This window comes from Podarcis pityusensis (genome assembly GCF_964106645.2).
Source record: "Podarcis pityusensis genome assembly, chromosome: 1".
Classification (NCBI taxonomy): Eukaryota; Metazoa; Chordata; class Lepidosauria; order Squamata; family Lacertidae; genus Podarcis; species Podarcis pityusensis.
Window position 1 is genome coordinate 60243715 of NC_138028.1, and position 23746 is coordinate 60267460.

The window sequence follows — 23746 nt, forward strand, 5'->3', positions numbered from 1 at the left end:
TAAAAAAACAGGATAGATATGGATTGTGGCTAATGTTGCGTGTACACTGCTTCCCAAACCAGCAGTGGTAGAAGGATCTGGCAACTTCTGTTTCAGTGTATCTGAAGAAGTGTGCTTGCACACGAAAGCTCATACCAAGAACTAACTTAGTTGGTCTTAAAGGTGCTACTGGAAGGATTTTTTTTATTTCAGCAGTGGTAGCATACAGGATGCAGAGTAAATTGAAGTGTACATAGCCAATAACTCTTTTGTGCATTAAACAAGAACATTTACAGGAAACTTCACACTCCACCCAGATATAACTCCAATACCACCTACTGATTAAACCATATGATACTATCCATATTGTGGTCATATACTAAAATGTTTTATAATATTAGGGTAAACATTTTTATTGTGTGTGCTATTTTACTATACATAATGAGCTTTTTATATGGAGGATTAGTTTCAAAACCGGTTCCCTTACTTGCAGTTAGAAGTGGCGGAAGTTTCTCCTGCATAATATAGGCCTGGTTTACACACACAGCATAATGAGGTAAGAATAAGGTAGTAGAATTCTCACCTGGTAGAATGGATTATACCAACTGCAGATAGGCAATCACATTTCTTGTGTTAAGAAAACAAAAACCTCCTGCAAAAAGAAATCCAGCACAATAGGAACAGGCTAGGTTAAAAACATTAATCATAGGGTCTTGGGTTTTGCTCTGGGGGGTTGTTGGTTTCCATGCAGGAGCATTAAAAATGGTGCTCCCCTTCTTCAGCCTGAAGTGGCATAGCTCACTTTATCACCTCAGGATTCTACTATTTCCTTCTTCTGCGTGTCTTGACCAGGCCATATAAATTAGAAAACCCAGAGATATTTTTTGCAGGGGGAGAGGAGAGAGGGATAGCTCTTCTTTAGTCTCAAAAGCAATACTTCCAGTTTTTGTTTAGATACCTGGTGGTAATTGAACTTGGAGCTGGTGTGCCTTTAAATAAGAGGACAGAGAGAAATAATTTTACATTAGGATTGCTGGGGAAGGGAATGTTACCCCCACAATGATTTTTCTGGCCAAATGAAGTTTATAGTGATAATACTCCCATGCTCTAGTCACATTGAAAGAAATTCTGAATACAGTGGTACCTCGGGTTAAGTACTTAATTCGTTCCGGAGGTCCATACTTAACCTGAAACTGTTCTTAACCTGAAGCACCACTTTAGCTAATGGGGCCTCCTGCTGCTGCCGCGCCACCAGAGCACAATTTCTGTTCTCATCCTGAAGCAAAGTTCTTAACCTGAAGCAATATTTCTGGGTTAACGGAGTCTGTAACCTGAAGCGTATGTAACCTGAAGCGTATGTAACCCAAGGTACCACTGTATCTGCATAGCCCATATTGTAGTTCTCTTTATTTTAAATGAAGAAGAGACTCACCATGAGAAACAGCCGTTGCCTTCAGTAATCAGCTGCTATTCATACCATTTAGAGAATGATGTGAGTAAACATGCTCTGGATTCCAGTTGAGGTTTCTAGTTTCCATTTTTGAATTCTACTGCCTCCATGACTGGAAATTTCTGCCAGCTGTCCCACTTAGGAGTAAATGAGAAACTTTCCTCACATCAAACAAATATGGTGCCCCGTGTTTATTTTCAGCAGACAGTGACAAGAAACATTGGAAAAGTTACTCTTGGGACCCATTTGTATATTGGGCTGGTAGCGTGGCACAGCTGGGAACAAACTGGCTCCAAATCAGTTGGCAGGCATATGTGTGTCTGAGAGAGAGATCCTTATTTGGTCGAGGCAGTCTTAACCGTGTCATAAAAAGGTTCCCCCAAATAAAGATTTTGTTACCTGAACCACCCGAACCACATACGGAACTGTGTCACACAAACCACTTCCCATGGGGCTTATTCTCCCTGTGGTATCTAATGCAAGTTAAGGGCAGGTCTGCATTGTCTTTCTATTATGTGAGTGATAAGAGCATAAGGTATTGTGGTCTGCACAAACATAAGCAATTCACTATGGCCTGCTCAGAAGGTGTCATGTTGGTGTAGCTCCTTGGGAGAAAAGGAGGGTTATAATTGTAATAAATAATAACGTAAAGTATTAAGCAGAGGATTTTGACATGAACTTCTGCCTGACAAGTTGATTTCACATGAATAGTAGAATGAAGTCCAAAGGGTGCAGTAATGCATTTTCATTTATCTCTCATTCCCTCTCTCTTTCTCCCTCTTTTTCTCTTTTTAAGATTGAAAATATAGATGCGTGCCTGAGTTTTTTGGCTGCCAAAGGAATAAACATACAGGGACTGTCTGCAGAAGGTGAGTCCATATTTGTAGTATTTATATAGCAACAAGATTAGTGGAGCTACAGGACAGTCTTATAAATTACGATGATGACAAAAAAATAATAATAACCACCGTCAGTGTGAATAAATATTTTATATCGTAACCTGCATTCAAGTCTATTAGAGTTCAAGATAGCAGTGTATCTGTGTCACCTAATACTAGGTGTAAAGTATAAATAGAAGTTAGCTTGTTTATCATTGTAAGGGTGACACAATTTTGACTATGACTGATTTGTATGCACTCAGTTGGCCAAACCAGATTCAGGCAATGAATTGTGCTTTGTGGTTAATTTATCTATAGAGGTCATATGTATTAAAGGTGTTGATATAAAATAATCCAATGCTCAGACTGTAATTGTTTAAACTCCTTCATGGCATAATCATGAATTAGGTATGTTTCATGCCTGCTTAATTAAAAACAAGCTGTATGTTGTCTGGCTCTTATCCAAGCTCTGTGGGCAACTCCTGATATTCACTTGGGATAGACACGTTGAGCTGTTCCTGGTGCTATGAGGTCAATAGGGAAACTCTTGTTTGCATCAGAGTCATTGTGCACACAAAAGGTGATCCTTGATTGGGCTGCGTGGCGAAGCTATTTGTATGTTCATCTCAGCTCTGAGTTGCTATTTTACTTTCACTTGCATGTTTGCAAGCGGAAGCAGGAGTTAGCCACTTCAATAAATGGCAGTTAAATCTGCCGCTGAACGCTTTCTCTTACCCCTCCTCACTATTCTCAAAATTAGCAGTTGGATTTGCAAGTACAGGTGAGCCTGTTTTATTCTTGGTCATTTATGTGAAGGACAGATTGTGTGAGTTTTGTATGCATTTTTACTTGCGAATAAGGTTTACCTTGACAGCAAAAGCTGCCACAATTTCCTTGAGTTTACACTGCTGCTTTGAGAGCACATTTATACATGTCAGCTGCCAGAATGCTTAAATGGAAGATCAACAGATCAACTCTCGGCTGACATGGGAAAGATTCCCTCATTCCCTTGGTAGGAGAATCCCGGTTGCCAGCAAATGGAATCTCCTGGCTCTAAACAAGAACACTGAGCACGGAGGGAATCCCAGCTGCTTATGCCAATGGGATAATTATACTTTTTCTTTCTGTCTTCCACTCTCAGGCTGAATTATATTTATCTTTAAAGTAAGAGCACTAAGTGGCAGACAAGTACTGTACATACAAAATATGACTTTCAAATCCAAAACAAGGGGAGCCCAGAAATTCAACAAGCCTTTTTTTTTGTTTTTCCCTGTACAAGGACATGATAGCTTTCGAGTTTTTCGGGAAAGGGTTTATTCCAGTTAAGGGCTGGTTCACACATGCCTTTACATCATCAAAATTTGTTAAATCGCAGCTGAGTGACTCCACTGAAAAGCATTATGTTTGAAGTTGTTGATATGAAATTATATGAAAGTCCTGTCCGGAAAGCACATTTTCACATGCAAGTCTGTTCCGCCATGCTGCTGCTTCTTCTTCTTTTCTGCCTCCTCCTCCTCCTTGCTTAGTACTGAGCCTCTTCAGCTAACTTTCTGTGTGGCTTCTTTTGCTCCCAATTGTGATTTGACTGGTTTGTGTCACAAGGGGAAAAGAAGAAGAGAAATAATATAAAAAACTGAAGTAAAGGAGATCAAGGCATCCAAGACAACAGAAACCTCACAGCATGGAAGCTTCCAAACACCAGACTGAAAAAAGAAACCCTCCCTGCCCTAAAAAAACCCAGAACATCTGGCAGTATTTTGTTTTCAGTTTTTAAAAATACCCTTTTTTGTGGCCAAAATGGAAATGACTGGGCTACAGACTCACACCGACAAAACCTATGTGTATATATTTAAACAGACACACAGGACAGAAGGGAGCAGCAAGAGGAAGTAATTCAGACTGTACTAGTCGGCAAAAAACAAAGAGGTTGATGTGCCCTCTATGTGCAAAGTCCAGTGGCATAGCGCCAGGTGAATTACCTCAGTCCATCTCCTGAGATAACTTAACAGGAAATGCATCTGTAGCGATTATTTGAAACCTAGTTTATGGCTTACGTTTAAACCAGCACTCTACAAAGTCCAGTGATATTTTGCTGTGCCATTTGTTGGGCTTGGGCTTAATTTTTAGGGTGTGTTACCTGTATCGCTATCAGAAGATGCATGTTACTGGGACATGAATTGTATTAGAACTTAATTGGCACTCATCTAGTTATTCTGGCCACAATGTCATAGGGTGGGTTCACATGAACACCCTCACTGAAAGCACATGAGAGGGTTTGTGGAGTCACACCAGCTAGCTAGCCCTGTGCGTGCTAAACCAATAGGATGATCTTGCCTCTCTCACCAGCCAAGTGTTTGGTGGCTATGTGAATTATACAGTATTCCCTCATGCAAACTGGGAATCCTGATTGACCCTGTGGCAACAAAAGGCCACTTCACATGGCCAGTCGCTATATGTACAGCTGCCATGGGCACTGATAGGTCATCTTCAAGGGATACGCACATGGCACGATTAATGTTGTCAGTCTTCATGCCACGTTTGCAGACATCTTTGTAATGCAGAGTTAGCCTGCCAATGGGTCTGGTGCCTAAAGCCAGCTCCCTGTAGAGCACGGCCTTGGGGATCCTGCCATCTTCCATTCTATGGGCATGACCAAGACATTGCTGAAACTCAGGTACAAACATGCTGGGAATGTGGACTTGGGAAAGCACATCTTTGTGTGAGACTCTGTCCTGCCATGGGATGTCCAAATTCTTTATGATGCAGCACATATGAAAGGTATTGAGGCATCATTCCTAGCAGGTGTAAATTGCCCATGACTCTCTTCCATAAAGCAGCACGCTCAACATGCAAGCCTAGTAGACCTTCATCCTTGGTATTGGTTATTAGCACTGCATTCTCCACACCACTCCATTTCCACTATTGTTCTGGAAGTGGCTTTTACATCATGTGAAAGTTCAAATAGAATGTGAAAATTAAGAGTTAGCAAAACGTCATGAAAATGGAATAAACTGCCATGTGAATGCAGCCTAACAGTATATTCTTCTTGGTTTTTCTTTAATTGAGAAGTGTTTGCCATGATCCCGAAATGTGCTTGCATGGGTATTGACATGTCTTCAGAAGGAGCCAAGGAAAGTGAAATATATATCTCCCCCTTCAACTGCAGTAGGTCATACTGTGCTTAGAGGCCTGGGAGTCTTAGAAATAAGAACCTGGACTCAGACTATGCTTGCTAGATGGAGAGGTTTATTTCAGAGTTCTTTTCTTATGGTTACATGCAAACTGCGATTCTTCCTTGCAGAATTCTCTGAAAGTCCTGGAACGAAGTAGACTATGTTTAGCCCAGAGCATTCTGGAATCCTGGTCTGGATTAAGGAATGGATCTGCCATAGGCATGGCAGGTTCCATTGTGCACTTTAGTGCTGATGGATGTCTAGCTCACTAAATCATCTCTGCCATAGTACCAAGCTCCCTGTCTGCATTTAGTTTCTGCAGGGGAGAAATAACTAAGTTGCTCAGTGGATGATGCCCAGTTTTAATCAATTGTGACAGCAATTAGGTTTGCAGGGAGCTGTCAGTAGTACTATGAATAGTGTTAAGGCTTAAACAAGCAACTCTGCTGAATGTATAAAGTGCATTGAATGCTGATATAAATGATTTGTGATTTGTCTTGCAGAAATCAGGAATGGGAATTTAAAGGCTATCTTAGGCCTTTTCTTCAGTCTGTCACGATATAAGCAGCAGCAACAGCAGCCCCCTAAACAATATTCACAGCCCCACCCATCCCAGCAACCTCCCACATCACCCCAGCAAGTAAGGCCTCCATCCCAGTGCCAATTTGGGCTGCAAGAACAGCAAATCCAACAAGAACAGCAGCAGCAGCAACCACCACAATCTGTGCCAGTATCACCCCAGTCTCAGTGCCAACAACCTCAGCAAGCACCACATCCTCAGTTAAAAGCACAACCAGAAATGCAGTCCAGGTGGGTGTTCCTTTTCAAAATCTTCTTTTTGTTTTAAAATGTCAAGTGTTTCACGGATGCTAAAATAGCATCTTACTTTGAAATCTTTGCGCCTGGAAATAACTGTAGCTAACATGAATTAGCTCTATTTCTTTTTCACCTGGGTAATGGATTTGGAATGTCCGTCAATTTTTTAAAATGCATATATCAGATAGAGGTGGAGCAAAAGAAAACATCCTAAAAATAGAAGTTAGAAAGGCCAGTGTACACTGCTGAGTGCTTTGGTGTGGATGTGGGAGCAGGCGTTGCTCAATCGAGTCCCTGCACTCCTCCTCTTAAACAGCTGGCTGTGCAATTCCTGTTTTATTAACGCCCTCTCCAGGCGTTCAGAGTGAACATGTGAGGACAGTGGGCTTGCTGTCTTCCAGTGTCACAACAGGAGACCTTCGTGCATCAAATAGGAATGTCTGAAGGAGCTTCTAACTATGCTCAACTGACTGTGGTTAGAAGGTTCCACACAATGGGCAGGCCTGAATAATCAGGGCTCCTGCAGGGAGGCTGCTAAAAATGTTCAGCTGAGTATCCTTAGAAGTTCCCCTCAGACTTCCCCATGGTGTAGCAGGGCAGGGCGGCACACGTTGGGTGGGGATGTTAGGGGTGGGCCCACTGCACATTCCCATCTCCTATATGTTGTTTGAATGCCTTGACTGGGTTCCACATGGGGAGCCTGGCACCTGGATTGTACGGGAAGGAACTGTGTCTGCAGCAGCCCTGTGCACACAGATTTCCTCATTCCTTGGGATACAGGTGCTGAATCCTTCTTCCAGAACCACATGATCCCCAGCTGGATTGGATTGGCTATGTGTAAATTCAGTGTGATTGCAGGCTAATCGATTGATTGGAGAGTTCATATTCTGATTCTTCAGTCTCCATTCAGCTACATGTGCTATACTCCATTTGTAATGCTTAAGGTGTACCAATGTACTTGTAGACCCAAAATACATTTGATGTGGGAGATCCATGACTGGGTCTCCTTTAAAGTGTAAAAGCAGCACAGGGGCAAATCGGCTTAAGGGAGGAGCAATTTAATCTTTCTCCTACATGCCACCTCCTACTTGAAATCCTCCTCCTGCCCTCCCCATTCCTGTTAGCTTTACTATTTAGGAGAAACAAGCACCTGTCTTTTAATAGCAACTCTGGCAAGGTGGATCTTTGAAAAAAAATGATACTGGTCAGATCCTTCCCTTGAGCCAATTCATGCACACACACCCCAAAAAGCTGCTCTTAAATAGATGCCTTCTGCTGTCTCTCTTTTGTTTTTTCTTGTGATCCAGTACAGAGATTGTGGTTAAATCAGATCCAGACCTCAGTTCTTTTGATCAACCCTAATGAATTGGGGAACATAATATTTTCTTGTTTATTTGAAATAGCCTCTCTGCAGAATAACCTTCCATAATACCTTCAAAGCATGTGTTCATATAGAAATCTTAATATATCCATACATGACACACAGTTTGCATATTTTTCAACATAACAGTATATATGATCTCTGTCAAATTTTAAACTGAGCTATAAAACCCTTTTATAGGCCTTACAAATTATTTGCAGACTTAAATTCAACCCAATTCTATAGCTGAATCAAAAATCAAAACTTTTTGAATACTTACTTTTTCATTTTGTAACAAAATTGCTATCACTGAATCTTGGCTGGTTCAATTTTGTTTTCCTCAGAATTAAAACCCAGATGATAAATATTTTATATACATTTTGAATGTGGAGATCATAAATGTTGAACTATAAATGTACCATTTAAGCCTGAGTCCTGCATTACTTTTTGTATCTTTTTCATGGTATTTGAAAATAAATAATTTCATCCCTTTTACAAGGTGAAAGCTTTCATTGGAACACACCCTCATGTGGTGAAATATGGTATTTATCACCACGACAAAAACTAAACTAAAGGAAAGTCTGCTTGACCAAAATGTGCTCTTTGACATGGTGAACATCAGATCATCCCATGGATATTTTTCAAATTCAGAAATGTGCATATAGACAGCATTTGCTTATGAAAGTTCATTCAAATGACCCTGAAGTAAATTTGCTTGCATGCATACTGTTGCCTCTCTTACTATTGCTGCTTTGATAAATCCAAAGGTACTACACCTGAATGTTTTATTTGGCTGAGAGGGATTGTTTTTCCCTTCTGAAACACTTGGATTAATCTCGTTCCAAAAAAACCCCCACGCCTTTGTCAGCTCAGTGGGTTCATGTGCGAATGTATCTTCTTTACTCACTCACATCTTCCACTTTTTTTCTTTCTTGTTGTGCAGTGCATCACCCAGGGACTCATCTCAAAGCAAAATCATCCGATTCACTCTCGGTCAGAAAAAGGCTTCTAGGTTAGCTTTTCTTCCTCTAATGCAAAGCATGGAAAACCCTCCTTGCAAGAACCCCAGTTTGCATGTCTCAAGGCTCACCTTACCACTGCTTACCTGTTGGTTTCAAACCAAGCATTTAAGAAAAAACCAAAGCAAAGAGAGCTATTTTATTCTGTATTATACCCAGGGGTCGGCAACATGCGGCCCAAGGGCCGGATGTGGCCCATGAAGACTGTTTTACCAGCCTATGAGCTGCCCCTGAACTGAGCCACCCACTTGGCGAGTCCCCCGTGCGCTGTGCTAAACCGGCGCATCACGGAGCGGGGACTCGCCGAGTGACGGCGGAATTTGCGTCTGCTCATGTCCACAGTGCCAGAAATTGCTTCTGCGCATGCTCAGATGCCAAAAACCACACCTGTGCAGAAGCGATTTTCGGCATCTGGGCATGTGCAGACACATTTCCGGCGCCGCGGACATGCACAGACACGGCTTCCGGTGTCGCGCTTCACCAGTCCGGCCCATGGACGATCTCCATGGAAGTGATCCAGACCATGGCCGGTAAACCTTGCCGACCCCTGATCATACCCCTCCCTGTCTTTGGGGCTGAGGATGGTGGGTTTTTTTAACAACAATGTCATCAGTATATGTCCTGAAATGACTCACAATTAAAATCTGTACTTCATATTTCTAGTTTGGGGGATAGTAGCATAATAGCCCCCCCTTCATAGGTGAATCACATGATGAGCGCATCACGTGATCTTCATTCTGTGCTGCATAGTGCTGCCCCTGCCCCTGGATGACTGAACTGACAAAGCTTGTGCATGAGCAGCTATTTGTTTGGAGGCTTCTATGTGATCTGAGTGCTGAACACCAGGAAGCTAATGCATGAGCACTGGCAGTTCAGTTGTCCATGCCGTTCGTTGACATCTTAGGCTGGGGCAACAATGCAGTGCGTTCCGTAGTTAACTGCATTATATTCCCTTCCGGCAATTCATGTGTGAAGGGGACTCAATTCCTGTGAATTTTCCATCTTGAAAAAATAAATACATGAATGTGTTTGGACACTCTCTCCTTCCCCTTGCTCTAACATCCTTGTTAATTTCTGTTTATAGATTACACTCGTAAGGTCCAACTTATTTTCTCATGGGTGAAAAAGAGTAATGAGTATGACTACTGTCAGATAATATAACACAGCAGCGTAGATAGGTGTGTCGTCTCTATTCTGGATTCCTCAGTGTCCTGTACTGGGGAACATCTAATCTCTCTGAGAATGAATAGTAGGCGTTTCAGCCCATTTGTCTTCCTCTAAGCCACAGCTTGACATGCATTCTGACTCCTACGAGCATCTCACTGCAGCACTTCAAAAATGCAGCTCTAATCTTTATTAATACCTGTGATATTCATCATAGGTTTTCTTGAGATGAATGCTACTTTTACCATGCTGTGCTGCATTAGAAATACCCCTAACATCTCTCTCTATATAAGGCACCATGGTTTATCCTGTTTTGTGCACAAACTATACTATATTATTTTTACTTTGTGATTTAGATTCCTTTATTCTAAATCATTTCTTGTTCCATAATTTTTCTTTGGTACTAGTATAGGATCCTCTAGTCCTAGGATCCTAGTATAGGATCCCCTCTCCTTCACTGATTTTTAATCTTCCTTCATCTCAATTATTTACCAATTCATGCCTTTTCACCTATTTCAGCATTTCAATCAACAACTTCTTTCACAGTTTTAGAGAGAAACTGGACAAGACACGAGTCCTTGCAGGAGTAACCTGCTGACTTATTTTAAGACTGAGATAGAGAAGTAGAAGTGATGGGAGGCAAATTTTACTGATACTGTGCACTTAACTCCTTAACTCTATTTTTCCCCGATCAAATTGATCTCTCCAAGTTTTTTTCTCCTTGCAAAGGAGATATACAAGTTTCTTTTACTGATAATTTTATTTTATTGAGAATTCACAGGGAGATATCTGCAACTTCCTATAGTCCCTCCACTTTAAAACATTGAATGATGGGGTACTTAGAGAGATGTCACAAAAAGCGAGATGTTCAAAAAGCAAAACAAAACTATCCAACCAGGTGAATATTTTAGAATTGTCAACACTTCCACTCTACTTTGATTGATATCTCAGTTCTCCATCATTGCTGTAGTCAAATGTTATCTCTTCTTTTGCTTGTAATTCCTACACATTTACCGTTTGGCCACATACTTAATGTCCATGTCTGGGTTCTCCTAGTGGGAGAACACTTTATATGTTTTTTTAGAAAGACAAACAAATATCCTAGAAGCCATGGGGGAAGATAAAGACTAGGGGGAAATGTCCTTTTTGTGTGAAAAGATTATGCTTCAACACTTTTTCTCTATACCTTTCAACCAGCATGAGCTCTGCATGAATGTCATTGCCATGTCAGTGTCAAATCTTACACAAAAGCATGGAAAGTGAAAAAGAACCTTATTTTTCCCTAGCCTTTCACCCTGGGTTCCTCTGTGCCTTCCTCTATAGCCTTTCTGTGGGCTGTTCTGTATCCGGGGTTGGTTGGTTGTGTATTTGTGACGACTGCTATGTGAAACTTTCTAGCGTTCCTCTTGCTTTGGTTTCCTAGGTTTATTTCACATGCACTTGAGAGCAGAAGAGTCTGCCTTTGGGAAAGCAAGGAAGCCAACTTTACACAGTTCTGTGTTTTAGTGGTCCGTGGTGATGTGGAACTAAATGGGTTGCGTGCAAACTTGCCAGCTTTAAGCTTTGAAAGCATGTGCATGCATTTGCTGAGACTTATGTGCTTCTTTTCTTCTCCCCATCTATCCTCCTTCTGATCAATCTTATGAATTTGTTGGGAAGAAATCACTAATCCTCTTTTCTTCCCAGCTCCAAAAGTGCCATTCAAGTACCAAAGGTTTGTAATGATGCTAATCAGATGGGAATTCTGCCTTCAGGAAACTGTATACGAATCAATGCTGCAATTGGTTTTAGCCTATTGGTTTTATGGTTTACTTCAAGCATTTTTTGAGTTCTGTATTGAGCAAGTAAAAGGAAAAAAGTAAGCTATTGAATAATATTATAATTCATGAAAACAATGGGGTAAATAATTTGCTACTATAAGTTAAAGCCATTGGCCACTGGGAACTCCTGCACAAGCCATTGTGATAACAACCTGTACGATGGGCTGGTGCAGGGTGGGGGGAAATCTAGGCAGATTGTACCAAAGTGAGCTATTTTTATTTTTTAAGCCTTAGAATAAAAAGGACCACCACACAGTATTATGTTCAAAAAATTCTGCAACATTCCATCTAGTGCACTGTTTTGCATTTTGAGTTTTACTGCACTGTATAGATTTGATCAAACAACCGCTTCAAAAATAAGGCAGAAATTCTAAGCATACTGATTTCTGAATTGAGAGGTTTTGGATTATGTTGCATGGCTACAATCTGGGGCCCTGTATGGAAACTCTGTGCTCTGGACCTTTGGAATGGAATGCATATTGCTAGCTAAAAGAGCCTTGCTAGCTCGTGTTTCATGCGCATACTTGTCAATGGGCTTATGCAAGGATTTGATTCTCTGAATTGTAGCCTAGGGCTGTAATCCAGCACATATAGTAGCTATACCTGGTAGAAATCAATGGGTTATATCCAGTGTTGTACAAGCTAGTTTCCCCTTCCTCTCCTTCTTCCTGCAGCCTCCACATTTCCCCAGATATGGCCCAGAGGATATCCTAACTCTCTCAAACAGAATTGGTGGGTGCAGACTCAGAGAGACTTTTGTGGATAAGATAGGAAGGGACATCTCACTGCATGAGCAAAAGTCTGCTCCACTAGCAATGGGCACAACTGGCTATCACCCAATGTGATTTAAGGCAATGCAACCATGTGCAATGTTACAGCCAGTGTATCCAGACCCATACAGGCTAACGGTTTATTCTGACATCTCAGAGTTTGTGAAATTCAGCTAAGAAAAAATGTTTCCCAACTAATGTATCAAGCGTTTTCATAAGTAGATGACCTCTGCAACATTCAGTTAGGCACACTATCCAGGTTCCAATTGGAAAACACCAAGTCTAAGATGATGACCTTTTGGGGGCATTAAAATCAACTAGGCAGTGGGCATGAAGATCAACTGGAAATTGACTGGCACCTGAATCCACTAAGATAACTGAATCCACTGAGGCAACCTTATAGCATAACTTTTCAAAAATTATTTGCAGTTAGTCAAGCTTCCAAAATGACATAGATTGGATACCTAGTCATTCTGGGCTACATTTTAGTGGAAGCTCCAGTACTCAAGAGCTCAAGTTCCATTGACTCAATACTCAAGTTCCATGGACAGATTATTTGCATGCACATAACTGCTCTCTCCACTAAAGTAACCAGGAAAGTCCTTTCATTGGAGCTCCATGTAAACAAAAGGGCACACACGGAGCTCTTCACCGGGCAAGTTGTCTTTTACGGGAGGTAAACATTCCTCCAATTTGACTGTGTTTAACTTGAATTCATTCATGTACTTTAGGGAAACATTTGCTTATTCTCCTTTTTTTTACCTCGAAAACAGACTTCCAGGTCCTACGAGAGTTTCAGCTGCAGGCAGCGAAGCAAAAACTCGTGGTTCAGTTAATGCCAACAACCGGCGCAGCCAGAGCTTTAACAACTATGACAAATCCAAACCCACAAGCCCACCATCCCTTCTATCAAATAGCAACGAGAAAGGTATGTGAATTGAAGTATATGTTATTCTGATCTGTATTGTACTCTCAAAAGTAGAATATCTATCTAGCTTTTAAAAACAGTTGGAAATACAGGGTGTGATGTATTCAAAAGTAAGCATTTAAAACATGTGCATTTGTCTTATTGAAATCAAATCAACTTCAAATGTGCTTAACTTTGACTGGAGTGTTCTCACAGACTCTCCCATAATACAGTTCTTAGTCTAATGAATCTCCACAGAAGTTACATGGAGTTTATTTTAACTTTTGTATGTGTTTCTGGATCTAGCAGAGTTCAGATGATTTTCTGGTCTCATTTGTTTCCTGCTTAGAAAATTTGATAAATTTTCATATGTAAGCAAATGACACAAAATAACACTATGCATAAAATTTAGGAAGTGAACTTGGATTGAATATTTGACACTGATATTTTTATATTTATTGCCATGTGGTGGGAGGGAACAGTTATGGCTCCACAAATACTTGGAGGTCAGAAAAAGAGTGTCTTCAATAAACAGGAAATCTTGACCCCAAAATCAGAGGAAGTTGATGGTTGGATTTGGCTATCTAGTCAAGTTGTTTGTTGTATCAGAGACTGGCAAGGAATTTCAGCTAGGTTGTCCTCCCTTCCCCTCTTGAAGCTTGTCATCTATTCTGTGGGCACTTTGAAACAGCGCACTATGCTTGTGTCTGCTTTCTTCTTGTGATCCATTATAGCACTTCTCCACTCCAAATAATTTCTTCCAAGAACTTCCCAACACCACAGCAGATTTCCAAAGGAACATTTGCAGGGATAAATACATGCTTGGGGTCTCAGAAGGAAATGCAGTTCCAGCACAAATATAGAACAGAAACATGCTGGTTGGGGAAAGCATTAAGCACACCCTCACCCACCCACTGCTGCTTTTCTGTTTCCTATTGCCCTTCTGCTATCAGAAAACAGAGCCATGCTGCATGCATTTATGCTTAATCTCTAGTCCTTGTGCTGAAAGGAGGAGGAAGGTCACTCTTCAATTATTAGAAAGTTCTTTGTAGATGACATCCAAGCACCTGCAAATGAATTTCTCCTACTCTTACTCCTGCTGACTATCTGAACCCTGTTCTGTACCATAGTTCTTAGCTGCTAGAGAAAAAGATAAATTGAATGGTATGTGTATAGCATTTACCCTTTAAAACCAGCTGGCGACTGCAGCCACAAAGTGTATATATTTGTGGTTCAGCATAATTGAAGTAAATCTCCTTATTGTTAAACAACCTTCCTCATCAGCATATATGTGCCCACAAATCCTGCCAATGAATCCTATTGCCCTGTGATTTTTACTTTGTTTTTTTAAAAGTGGAGGCAAATGGGAAGTAATATATATATATATATATATATATATATATATATATATATATATGATTAACAGGAATTGAAAAATAACCAGTGGAGACATCCTCAGACTTTTTCTATGACAAATAAGCCTGTTGCCTCCCACCCTCTCCTCTCCTCCACTTTCTACAGCAAGGGTAAAAAGTACCAAATGTACATGATTTAAATTTAATTTCAAGGATCATTGGATACAGGCTAGATAGCTGAAGATGTGCTATAGCTCTATAAATGTTACAGAGAAATGAGGCAGCTCATCATGAATGCTAAATACAGTGTTTTCCTAAGAGAATATGGTCTGCCCCCCCCGCCCCCGCCGCAAATGGTTGTTTCACTAAACTTAAATAACTTGATAAGATATTCGGAACCTGAACTGGTGTCTTACAGTACAGCACTAGCCCTCAATCTGGGGGTTTATGAACAGAAAAAGGTATTTCTTTGGCCCTGTGGAGGCTTCCTTTGCTCTTAGTGAAAGCCAGGCAGCCTGGAGCAAGTGCAGTAATAAAGATAAAGTAACCTCCTCCTTCTACTACCATCTGCCTGGCTGTTACCTGGTTTCAAATGAATCTCATTCGGCAGTGAATCTGCGCCCCCCCCCCCCGCTATTCCACCCAATGGCTCCTGGCTGGGGCTTTGGATTGCTGCGCCTGGATCTGTAGTATAATAGTATTTTAAAAGTGCACCCAAAGTGTGTGGTTGTCTTAATTTGCAATATTCATAGGCCACCGAATAAAAAAACATTCTCAGGTCCACTTACACAAAAAGGGCAAACAGGTAAACAACAACAACAGTAAAAGAATAGCATAATAAATGTGATGCAGCATAATTAAAACAAGCTCCAAACTAAGGTCAGGTAAAACTAAGAATGGAAAATAAAGCAGAAGAGCTAAACATATTTTTAAAAACCTTCAGCAAGAGTTGAAGGATATGTAAAAACTTGTTTGTTCCACACAAAGCTGGGCTGTCTCTATTCATAACTTCACTCTGCTTGAATGTTATCAGGGTCAGCTTTTCTTTCCCATTTGACAATTACAGTCCTGCAATTATCTGGCTGTTTGTATTTGGGCTGCTGCTTCTTTGTCTAGTAATCCTTGGAGGAGTTTCTAATCACCAGCAGCACATGAGTACAGTGGTACCTTGGGTTAAGAACTTAATTCGTTCTGGAGGTCCGTTCTTAACCCGAAGCAGCACTTTAGCTAATGGGGCCTCGCGCTGCCGGAGCACGAGTTCTGTTCTCATCCTGAAGCAAAGTTCTTAACCTGAGGTACTATTTCTGGGTTAGCGGAGTCTGTAACCTGAAGCGTCTGTAACCCGAGATACTACTGTACCAGTGAGATATGGTGGGCAGAGTACCTGACATACATGGATGTAGCCAAGGGGGGAGGCAGGGGAACAGCTGCCCCCCAATCAATAAACATCAATACAAATCTGGGGTTCTGCCCACCCCTAGCAAAAACCTGCCTCCCCCACAAAAATCCTGCCTACGCCCATGCTGACATCCTACTGAATTCAGTGGGGCCTACTCACATAGGATTATAGTGTTAGACCAATGCCTGCTCAGCCATGAAACTCCCTTGGTGACTTTGGCCTAATCTTGATCTGGAAGCTTAACTTACATTCTAGGCATGTTGTGAGGATAAAAATCCCCATGTGAACTGCCGTGAGCAACTTGGAATACTATGATGTGACTGGCCGGCAGGCAAATGTCTCTTTCATCTCCTCATGTACTTTTAAAAAAAGTGGTTAGATAAAGAGTTGTTGACTGCTCTTCTGTCACTGGATGCTTAGCAAAAATCAGCTACTGCCTGCATCTGGTGGCCATATGTAGAAAAGATGGTGTAGAACACGGGTGTCAAACACAAGACCCGCAGGCCGAATCCGGCCCGCCAGACCTCATCATGTGGCCCGTGTAGCCGCCGCCGGCAGCCAGCCTTCACCTTTTATTCTCCCTTTTTTTTTTTTTTGACACAAGAAAGCCGCCTCTTCAGTGCATGCGCGGCAGCCTACAAGCCAGAGAACGTCTGCCCTCTAGCGGCACCGGCTGTTCTACACAGGAAACCTCCACTTTACATGCATTCAGGAAACCCCCACTTGTTTTCATATTGAGTGCATGCCATCCTGTGATGTGACAGATCCAACGGCTGCCTGAACCCTTCTCTCCTGTACTGTAAGTCCTACAGATACAACTGGCCCTTTGAGGGTGACCAAACCGCTGATGCGGCCCCCGATGAATTTGAGTTAGACACCCCTGGTGTAGAAGAAAGTGAGAGAACATACCTGTTTGAAATGTTGCTGCCCCCTAGTGAGAGAGACTGATATAACTTCTCCAGGGACTAAAATATAGATTTGATACTTTAGCTCAGGAATGGGGAAGCCGAGACTCTCCAAACATTTTTTGGACTGTAAGTCCCATCATCCTTGACTATTGGCCATGATGGCTAGGGCTGATGGAAGTTGGAGTTGAACAGCACTTGGAGGGGCACAGGTTCCCCATCCTATCGGTATGCCAATGTTGTGTATGTAACATGGTTGATTTTATTTAAGACACAGCTGCAGTTTTCATGTACTTGCATAACGTAAGTAACTTTTACCATATAGTGTGTTTTCTCTCTGTACAGCATTATATTTTCAAAATGTTTACCAGAGCTTGTATTTTCAAGCAACTTCCCAGAATGAGGCCGGACATTCACATAGGATCAGCAAAAGCTAGTTAGTCGTACTTGATGAAGTCCATCAATATTTGTGCATTCAAAAATACTGGGAAGCGCATGATTAGATTCTGTCCCATTTTGTTACCTTTTACTGTTCTTTAGCTCATAGCAACATGTTCTTCCTTTTAAAAAAATGTTACTGACTTTTAACAACAAACAGAAACAGTAAAGAAACAGTACATGTCTGCAGTTTTTTGCCTGCAGAAAAAGCAGGTAAGGAGCGATATAGTCCATAACAGGTTAGCACTAGCAGTAATTTATCTCATGAGCGAATCCATCCAGAAATACATCTGAGAGGCTGGGGGCCACTGAAGTTAACATATGCAGTAAAAGGAAACCATTCAGAAAATGTGTCCTCTTCACCTCTAGCCATCCTACAGCTCCAAGTTAGGTTCTCTGCCAAAGCCACATGCCATATTCAGTAATGCCTCCTTTACACCTTCCTCTTGTTTTCTAGAAGTGGTCAATTTCATATGAGCCCTTACAAACTACTGCACAACATTTTCAAGACGCTGATAAAAGTGTAACAATCACAAATATAGCTGTGGGAAGTAGCCAACTTCCTCCAAGTCTTTCCATTCCCCCCCCCCCCCGCCATGTTAGGATTCTTGCTCTGTGCTCGCAGTCATGGGATTGTGTATGTTTTCATTCCACATAGTGGAAAGTGACGGAGACAGGATGTTTGTGTTACTGTGCTTCTGTGTTGTGGGACTATTGTCCTTTGTTCTTTCTCTTTGCTGTCTGATGAGAAAGAGGAAGAAGCTAAGTCAGAATGCTCCGAGTGTATTATATGTAAATAAAAGTAGATTAGCCAAAATGCTGTGCTGCTGAGTTTGTTATGCAAACCGCTAATACTCTGCTGGTTCCGTAAGTGTGCTGATGCCTTTTGGTATCAGTCGTTGTGATGTTCGGGCTGGAGAAAGCTTTTGAAGCTCCCGAACGACTGACCAGGAGGGAGAGAACATGCCAGTCGGGCATGTGTCTCTGCCAGGGTCCTACACGCGAGTAGAACGATCCTGACACCCCACACACAGTAATACTGTATTTCATAAGAAGTAGTTTAGTAATGATAAAATAAAAGTTATAAATACTAGGAAATTGGAGAAGAAATATAGCACAAAGTAAGAACTCCACTACACTCTGAATATATATAAGGTACATGTAATCAGTGGAAGTTGATCCACCAAGACTATTGGGGCACAGCCCTTCGAAGGAGAATGGCAAGCATAGGTTGAATGCTCCATCAGCCCAAGCATTTTTTTTAAGGTACAAATGACCTAAAATCGTGCGAGTAAATTGAAAAGACTATACTGTATCTCAAGCCCCTTTACGATACGGACATCTATTTAAACATGGTAATACCAGTGGCCTTGATAACACCGCATTGCTAACATTTATCGGAAATTGAAATCTACCTAGAAGAAAAGCTCCACTGGTGTCCTGTGTGTTTCACATGTTATTTCATAACTCCTTGTGTTAAAGCACAGACCTCTATGAATAGAAATTGAAAGTGAAAATTCCTTACACAGCATAATTATGCCATAACCTTCCTTAGTTTATTTTTTTCCTTTCATTTTCACTGTGCTCAATAGCATTTTAATTAGCAATCCACAGTTTAGACATTGCATTTTTATGTGAATTGTTGCACTACTTGGCCTGGTGAAGGGTTGGGTTTGTTTGTTTTTTAACGGTCAAGCAGCTGAGCAGAGCTGTAATTATAACTTAGGGTTACAAAGAAAGTGATGAAGCATTCAAGGTTGTGATTTCTGATGTCACCCACTCGCTTCTGTGTAATTAAAACCTTGTAATCCACATCTGAATTGTCACTGTCACCCATTGTTTATCCAAATGTACCCCCTGTCTGGTTTTTCTCTTTTACAAGACAGACTGTGAATAAACCACAGCATAAGAAACATATGCCCTCTGGACAAGGTCATTGTGGGATTCTTCTTAATTACTTGAGACATTTCTGTGCAGTCTAAACAAACATGCACTACATGCAAGCCTTTTCATTCATCAGTCTGCGCTTTGTCCCTTGAGGTACATATATTTCTGAGTCACTTTGCATTTCATATCCCTATAGATATTTCTCATTATATATTGTCATTTAAATAACAGTACAGTTGTTCCAATCCATGTTCAGTATCCAGAGGTATATTCCCATTAAAAATGGATGTTTCTTTTATAGTTTGAATTGCAAGAAACAGCTAAGAAAAACAGCAGTGCTCATATGTCTTGTTCATATGGACTAGCAAACTTCAGTGCTATGAGCTTGTTCTGAGGAAGAGAAGAAGAGTTTGGATTTGATATCCCGCCTTTCACTCCCCTTCAGGAGTCTCAAAGCGGCTAACAATCTCCTTTCCCTTCCTCCCCCACAACAAACACTCTGTGAGGTGAGTGGGGCTGAGAGACTTCAAAGAAGTGTGACTGGCCCAAGGTCACCCAGCAGCTGCATGTGGAGGAGCGGAGACGCGAACCCGGTTACCCAGATTACGTGACTACCGCTCTTAACCACTACACCACACTGGCTCAATGCACTTGCTTAACTGCATTGTTTGGTTTGTCTTGGTTGTGCCCCAACCTTTACTTGACCACAAAGCTATGCTCTGTAAATCTGTCTTAGCAAGCCTGTGCAGTGCTCTGTAACAAAAGAACACTATTTTCTTTGAAATGCTTCACTTTGTTATAAAATACTGACTTGAAAATAATCCTGCAGGTGGCAGCAGAAATGCAGATGAAACCAAAAATCATTTTCATTTCAGTGAGAATGTAGGATGTGTGGTATATTTAATAAAAACAGAGGTGACCATTACTCTGTTACATACTAAAAATGTTCTCTCTCTTATGAGTATTCATTATATGTCAGTAAAAAAGTAATTGTTTCTGTGAGGTTCTATTAAAAGTACATTTGAATATCGGATAGAATACCTGGGTTTCCTGGTATTTGATGATCGCACCCATGTACAGATAGAATTTATTAAAAATAATTTCAGTGACTTCTTCACAACAATGAAACTTCCTACCATGGAGGCTAGCCAAAACTCTGTGGAACATCCTCCCATCAGATGTCTAGGAAATAAACAACTATGTGACTTTTAGAAGACATATGAAGGCAGCCCTGTTTAGGGAAGTTTTTAGTGTTTGATGATTTATTGCATTTTTAATATTTTGTTGAAAGCTGCCAAGAGTGGCTGGGGAAACCCAGCCAGATGGACGGAGTAGTAGTAGTAGTAGTAGTAATAATAATAATAATAATAATAATAATAATAATAAAAATAATAAAAATAATAAAAATAATAAATTTGACAATCTTCTGGATGTATTTATTTAAAGTTTCTTTATTCAATAATAACAGTAGACCACCATCAGTTCACACTGGAGATACAGTGCTATTATTAGTTCTTTTGTAAATTATTATTATATTGGGAGGGGCTTCTCATCTGTCTCTTTCTTAATTTTAATTATTTTCTTTTTTTTCTTTATTAAATTTGTGAATAAAAACTTTGCTTTTATTTGCTTCATCAGTATTTGTTTCGTCAACATTTCTTAGATAATCTATATATTCATTGGAGAAAGTACTATTAACCAGCTTCATTATCTCCAGAAAGGTTTTTTGGTGTTCTTTACCACTATAAATAAATTTGCATCTGATATATGAAAGAAAAGTATAACTGTGGAAACAGATATCTGTACTGGTCTCTCTTGTGAACTGTACACATTATTGTCATTTGCCAATGAGAACTCTGAGATACTTTAATTGATCTTGAAAAGCCAGTGACCCTTTCTGGACAACTGCCAGATCATCAGTGAAATTGATTTTGGACTGTGCCAAATTCCCTGTAGCATTGAATCCAAGTGTGTTAGCTGGACAAGGGAGGAGGGGTGAGAGGGGAATGATGATAAAATTTCAGAAACTGAACAGGATTAACAGCAGTTTGCTCAGCTGTCAAAACTAAGTAGAGGTTTTTTGGTAGAGATTGTTTTAGTTGTTGGTGAATGCTGCATTAGTGCATGCAGAGGGAAACTAGCAGCAGCAATTATAGAGTGAAATAGTTTGACTCAAACACTCCAAAGCAGTTAGTTAAATATGTTTAGCTTCCTTCATGATAAAAGGATGAATGCTTTACTATTTCAAACACTTGGAAAACGGTGGGCGATTTACTTTGATCTTTCTCGGTGTTTACTTCTTAAAGTGCTGTGGTAAGTTTTTCATCTTATTATAAAAAATTCACCATGCTTTCTGTTTTTAATGGGATTCTGCTTCCTAAATGCTTGCTTTTAGCATTAATATTTTTGCATTTTATTTATAAGGGTTTGTAACCACAGAAACGCATGTTTAGTATCACCAAGCACTAAAAACTCAAGCTGAAAAATAATGCCAGCTAAACTGAAGCTGAAAACCTCTCCTGCATTTTCAGTCAAGAGCATGGAGTTTGGAACTATGGTGCAGCATCGAGTCCAATGCTGGGTTTGTGTCTAGTAAAACTGTAGCACCACCAGTGTGCATATCAGAGCTGCAGACTTGCTTTTATGTGTCCATGTGCCGAATAACTGTCTAAAGTGCTAAGCAAGCATTACATTATCATACTTAGAAGTCGATATCACTGCAGCCCAATCACTGCAGAAGCTCCTGCTCTAAAAAAGGGAACACTATAGCAAATACAGCATAGTGAATAGGTCACAGCAATTTATAGAAAAATGGCATAGACAACAAATTTATAAACTGGTGCGTTCAGTTCCTCTCCTCATTATGATGCACACATTGGGATTCTTTTTTGTAATCATTACATTCTCAGTTTCTGTCCCATTTAGCCCAACTGAGCATAAAACACAGGCTGCAGAACAATTGCAGTAAGATAAATTCTGTTTGGGAAACTACAACAAGCGCCTCTTATAGAATCATAGAATTGTAGAGTTGGAAGGGTTCCCAAGGGTCATCTAGCCCAACCCCCACTGTGCAGGAATCTCAGCTAGATAATACATGACAGATGACCATCCAACCTCCGCTTAAAAACCTCCGAGGAAGGAGAATCCACCACCTTTGGAGGGAGCCTGCTCCACTGTTGAACAGCTCTTACCATCAGAAAGTTCTTCCTGATGTTTAGTCGGAATCTTCTTTCTTGTAACCTGAGGCCACTGGTTTGTGTCCTAGCCTCCAAAGCAGGAGAACACAAGCTTGTTCCATCTTCCAACTCTACAATTTTGTAAAATATTTATTAGATAGGAGCGGCTGGCTAATGTTCTCCTTCCTCCATTAAAGTCACTAGAATTAAGCAGTTGAGACAGGAATGTGAATCTTGCCCTTTTTTGTTCAATTGTTTCTATTGATACTTCAGTTTTCTTACAGCCGTTATACTATTATTATTTGATGTGACTTATTAACATTATCTTAAGAATACAACTGGCTTGTCTGAGTCAGTCTTGACAGCTTATTTATATTGGAGATGTGCCATGGGGCACAGTAAATCCAAGGCCCAATGCAGTTAGAGGACAAGATACAAGCAGGCCGTAAATCATGCTGTTTAATCTTATGTCTCTTTTAACAGACTAAATTTGGCCCTTTTTTGGCATTTTGAAACATACCCAGTTCTTTTACTTAAACATAAAGAGGCTAAAGTTTCAATAGCAGCTGAAATAGTGAAAACTTTGCCATACTTGGTATAAACTTGTTGAAATATTAGAGTAAAATAAAACTATATTTAAATACACTTCAACGAACTGACAAGAGCCAAGGAATATAGTTGATGCAGGTTTCTTAACTCCCACCCTTTTTAAAAGGCCACAAAACAGATTTAAAACTGAACCTTCAGAATGGGACCCTACCTGTGGGCTTTTTTTAAAGGTCTAAGAACATAAGGAGAATTCTGCTGGATCAGGAGCCCATCTAGTCCATTATTCTGTTCTCACAGTGGCCAACCAGATGCCTGTGGAAACCTCACAAGCAGGACCTGAGTGCAACAGCCCTCTCACCATTTGTGATCCCTGACAGCTAGTATTCAGAAGCTGCTTCTGACATTCTGCTTCAACAGTCAAGGTAGCATATAGCCATTATGGCTTGTAGGCATTTGCAGCCTCCATGAATTTGTCTAATCCTTGTTTAAAGCTATCCAAATTGGTGAAAATCATGGTGGAATCCATGTAGGAAGCCTTGAAGAGTTCTTTATGGTGGCATCTTTACAGAGGGGCAGGAAATGGCCATCACTTTATTGTTCCCTGTAGTATTTCATCTCTAGCAATCGAATCCTGAAGTGACCAACTGGTGTGGAATAGGGATCTGGTCAGTGTTCTCCAGGAAAGGGTAGCAGAAGGCAAG

General features: G+C 40.7%; 1 protein-coding gene across 9 annotated transcripts in view; it reads left to right on the plus strand.

Moving 5' to 3' along the window:
- The window catches only part of NAV2 (neuron navigator 2), a 528711-nt gene that overhangs the window by 374126 nt on the left and 130839 nt on the right, over nucleotides 1-23746 (plus strand). For 6 of the 9 annotated variants that reach the window (XM_080982305.1, XM_080982300.1, XM_080982301.1 and 3 more), the window contains 4 exons: nucleotides 2226-2298; nucleotides 5984-6290; nucleotides 8600-8668; nucleotides 13203-13357. In XM_080982305.1, the coding sequence (XP_080838431.1) occupies nucleotides 2226-2298; nucleotides 5984-6290; nucleotides 8600-8668; nucleotides 13203-13357 (604 nt within the window). The remainder of the gene's footprint in view (nucleotides 1-2225; nucleotides 2299-5983; nucleotides 6291-8599; nucleotides 8669-13202; nucleotides 13358-23746) is intronic. The other 3 variants (XM_080982307.1, XM_080982302.1, XM_080982304.1) reach the window with 1 other exon arrangement.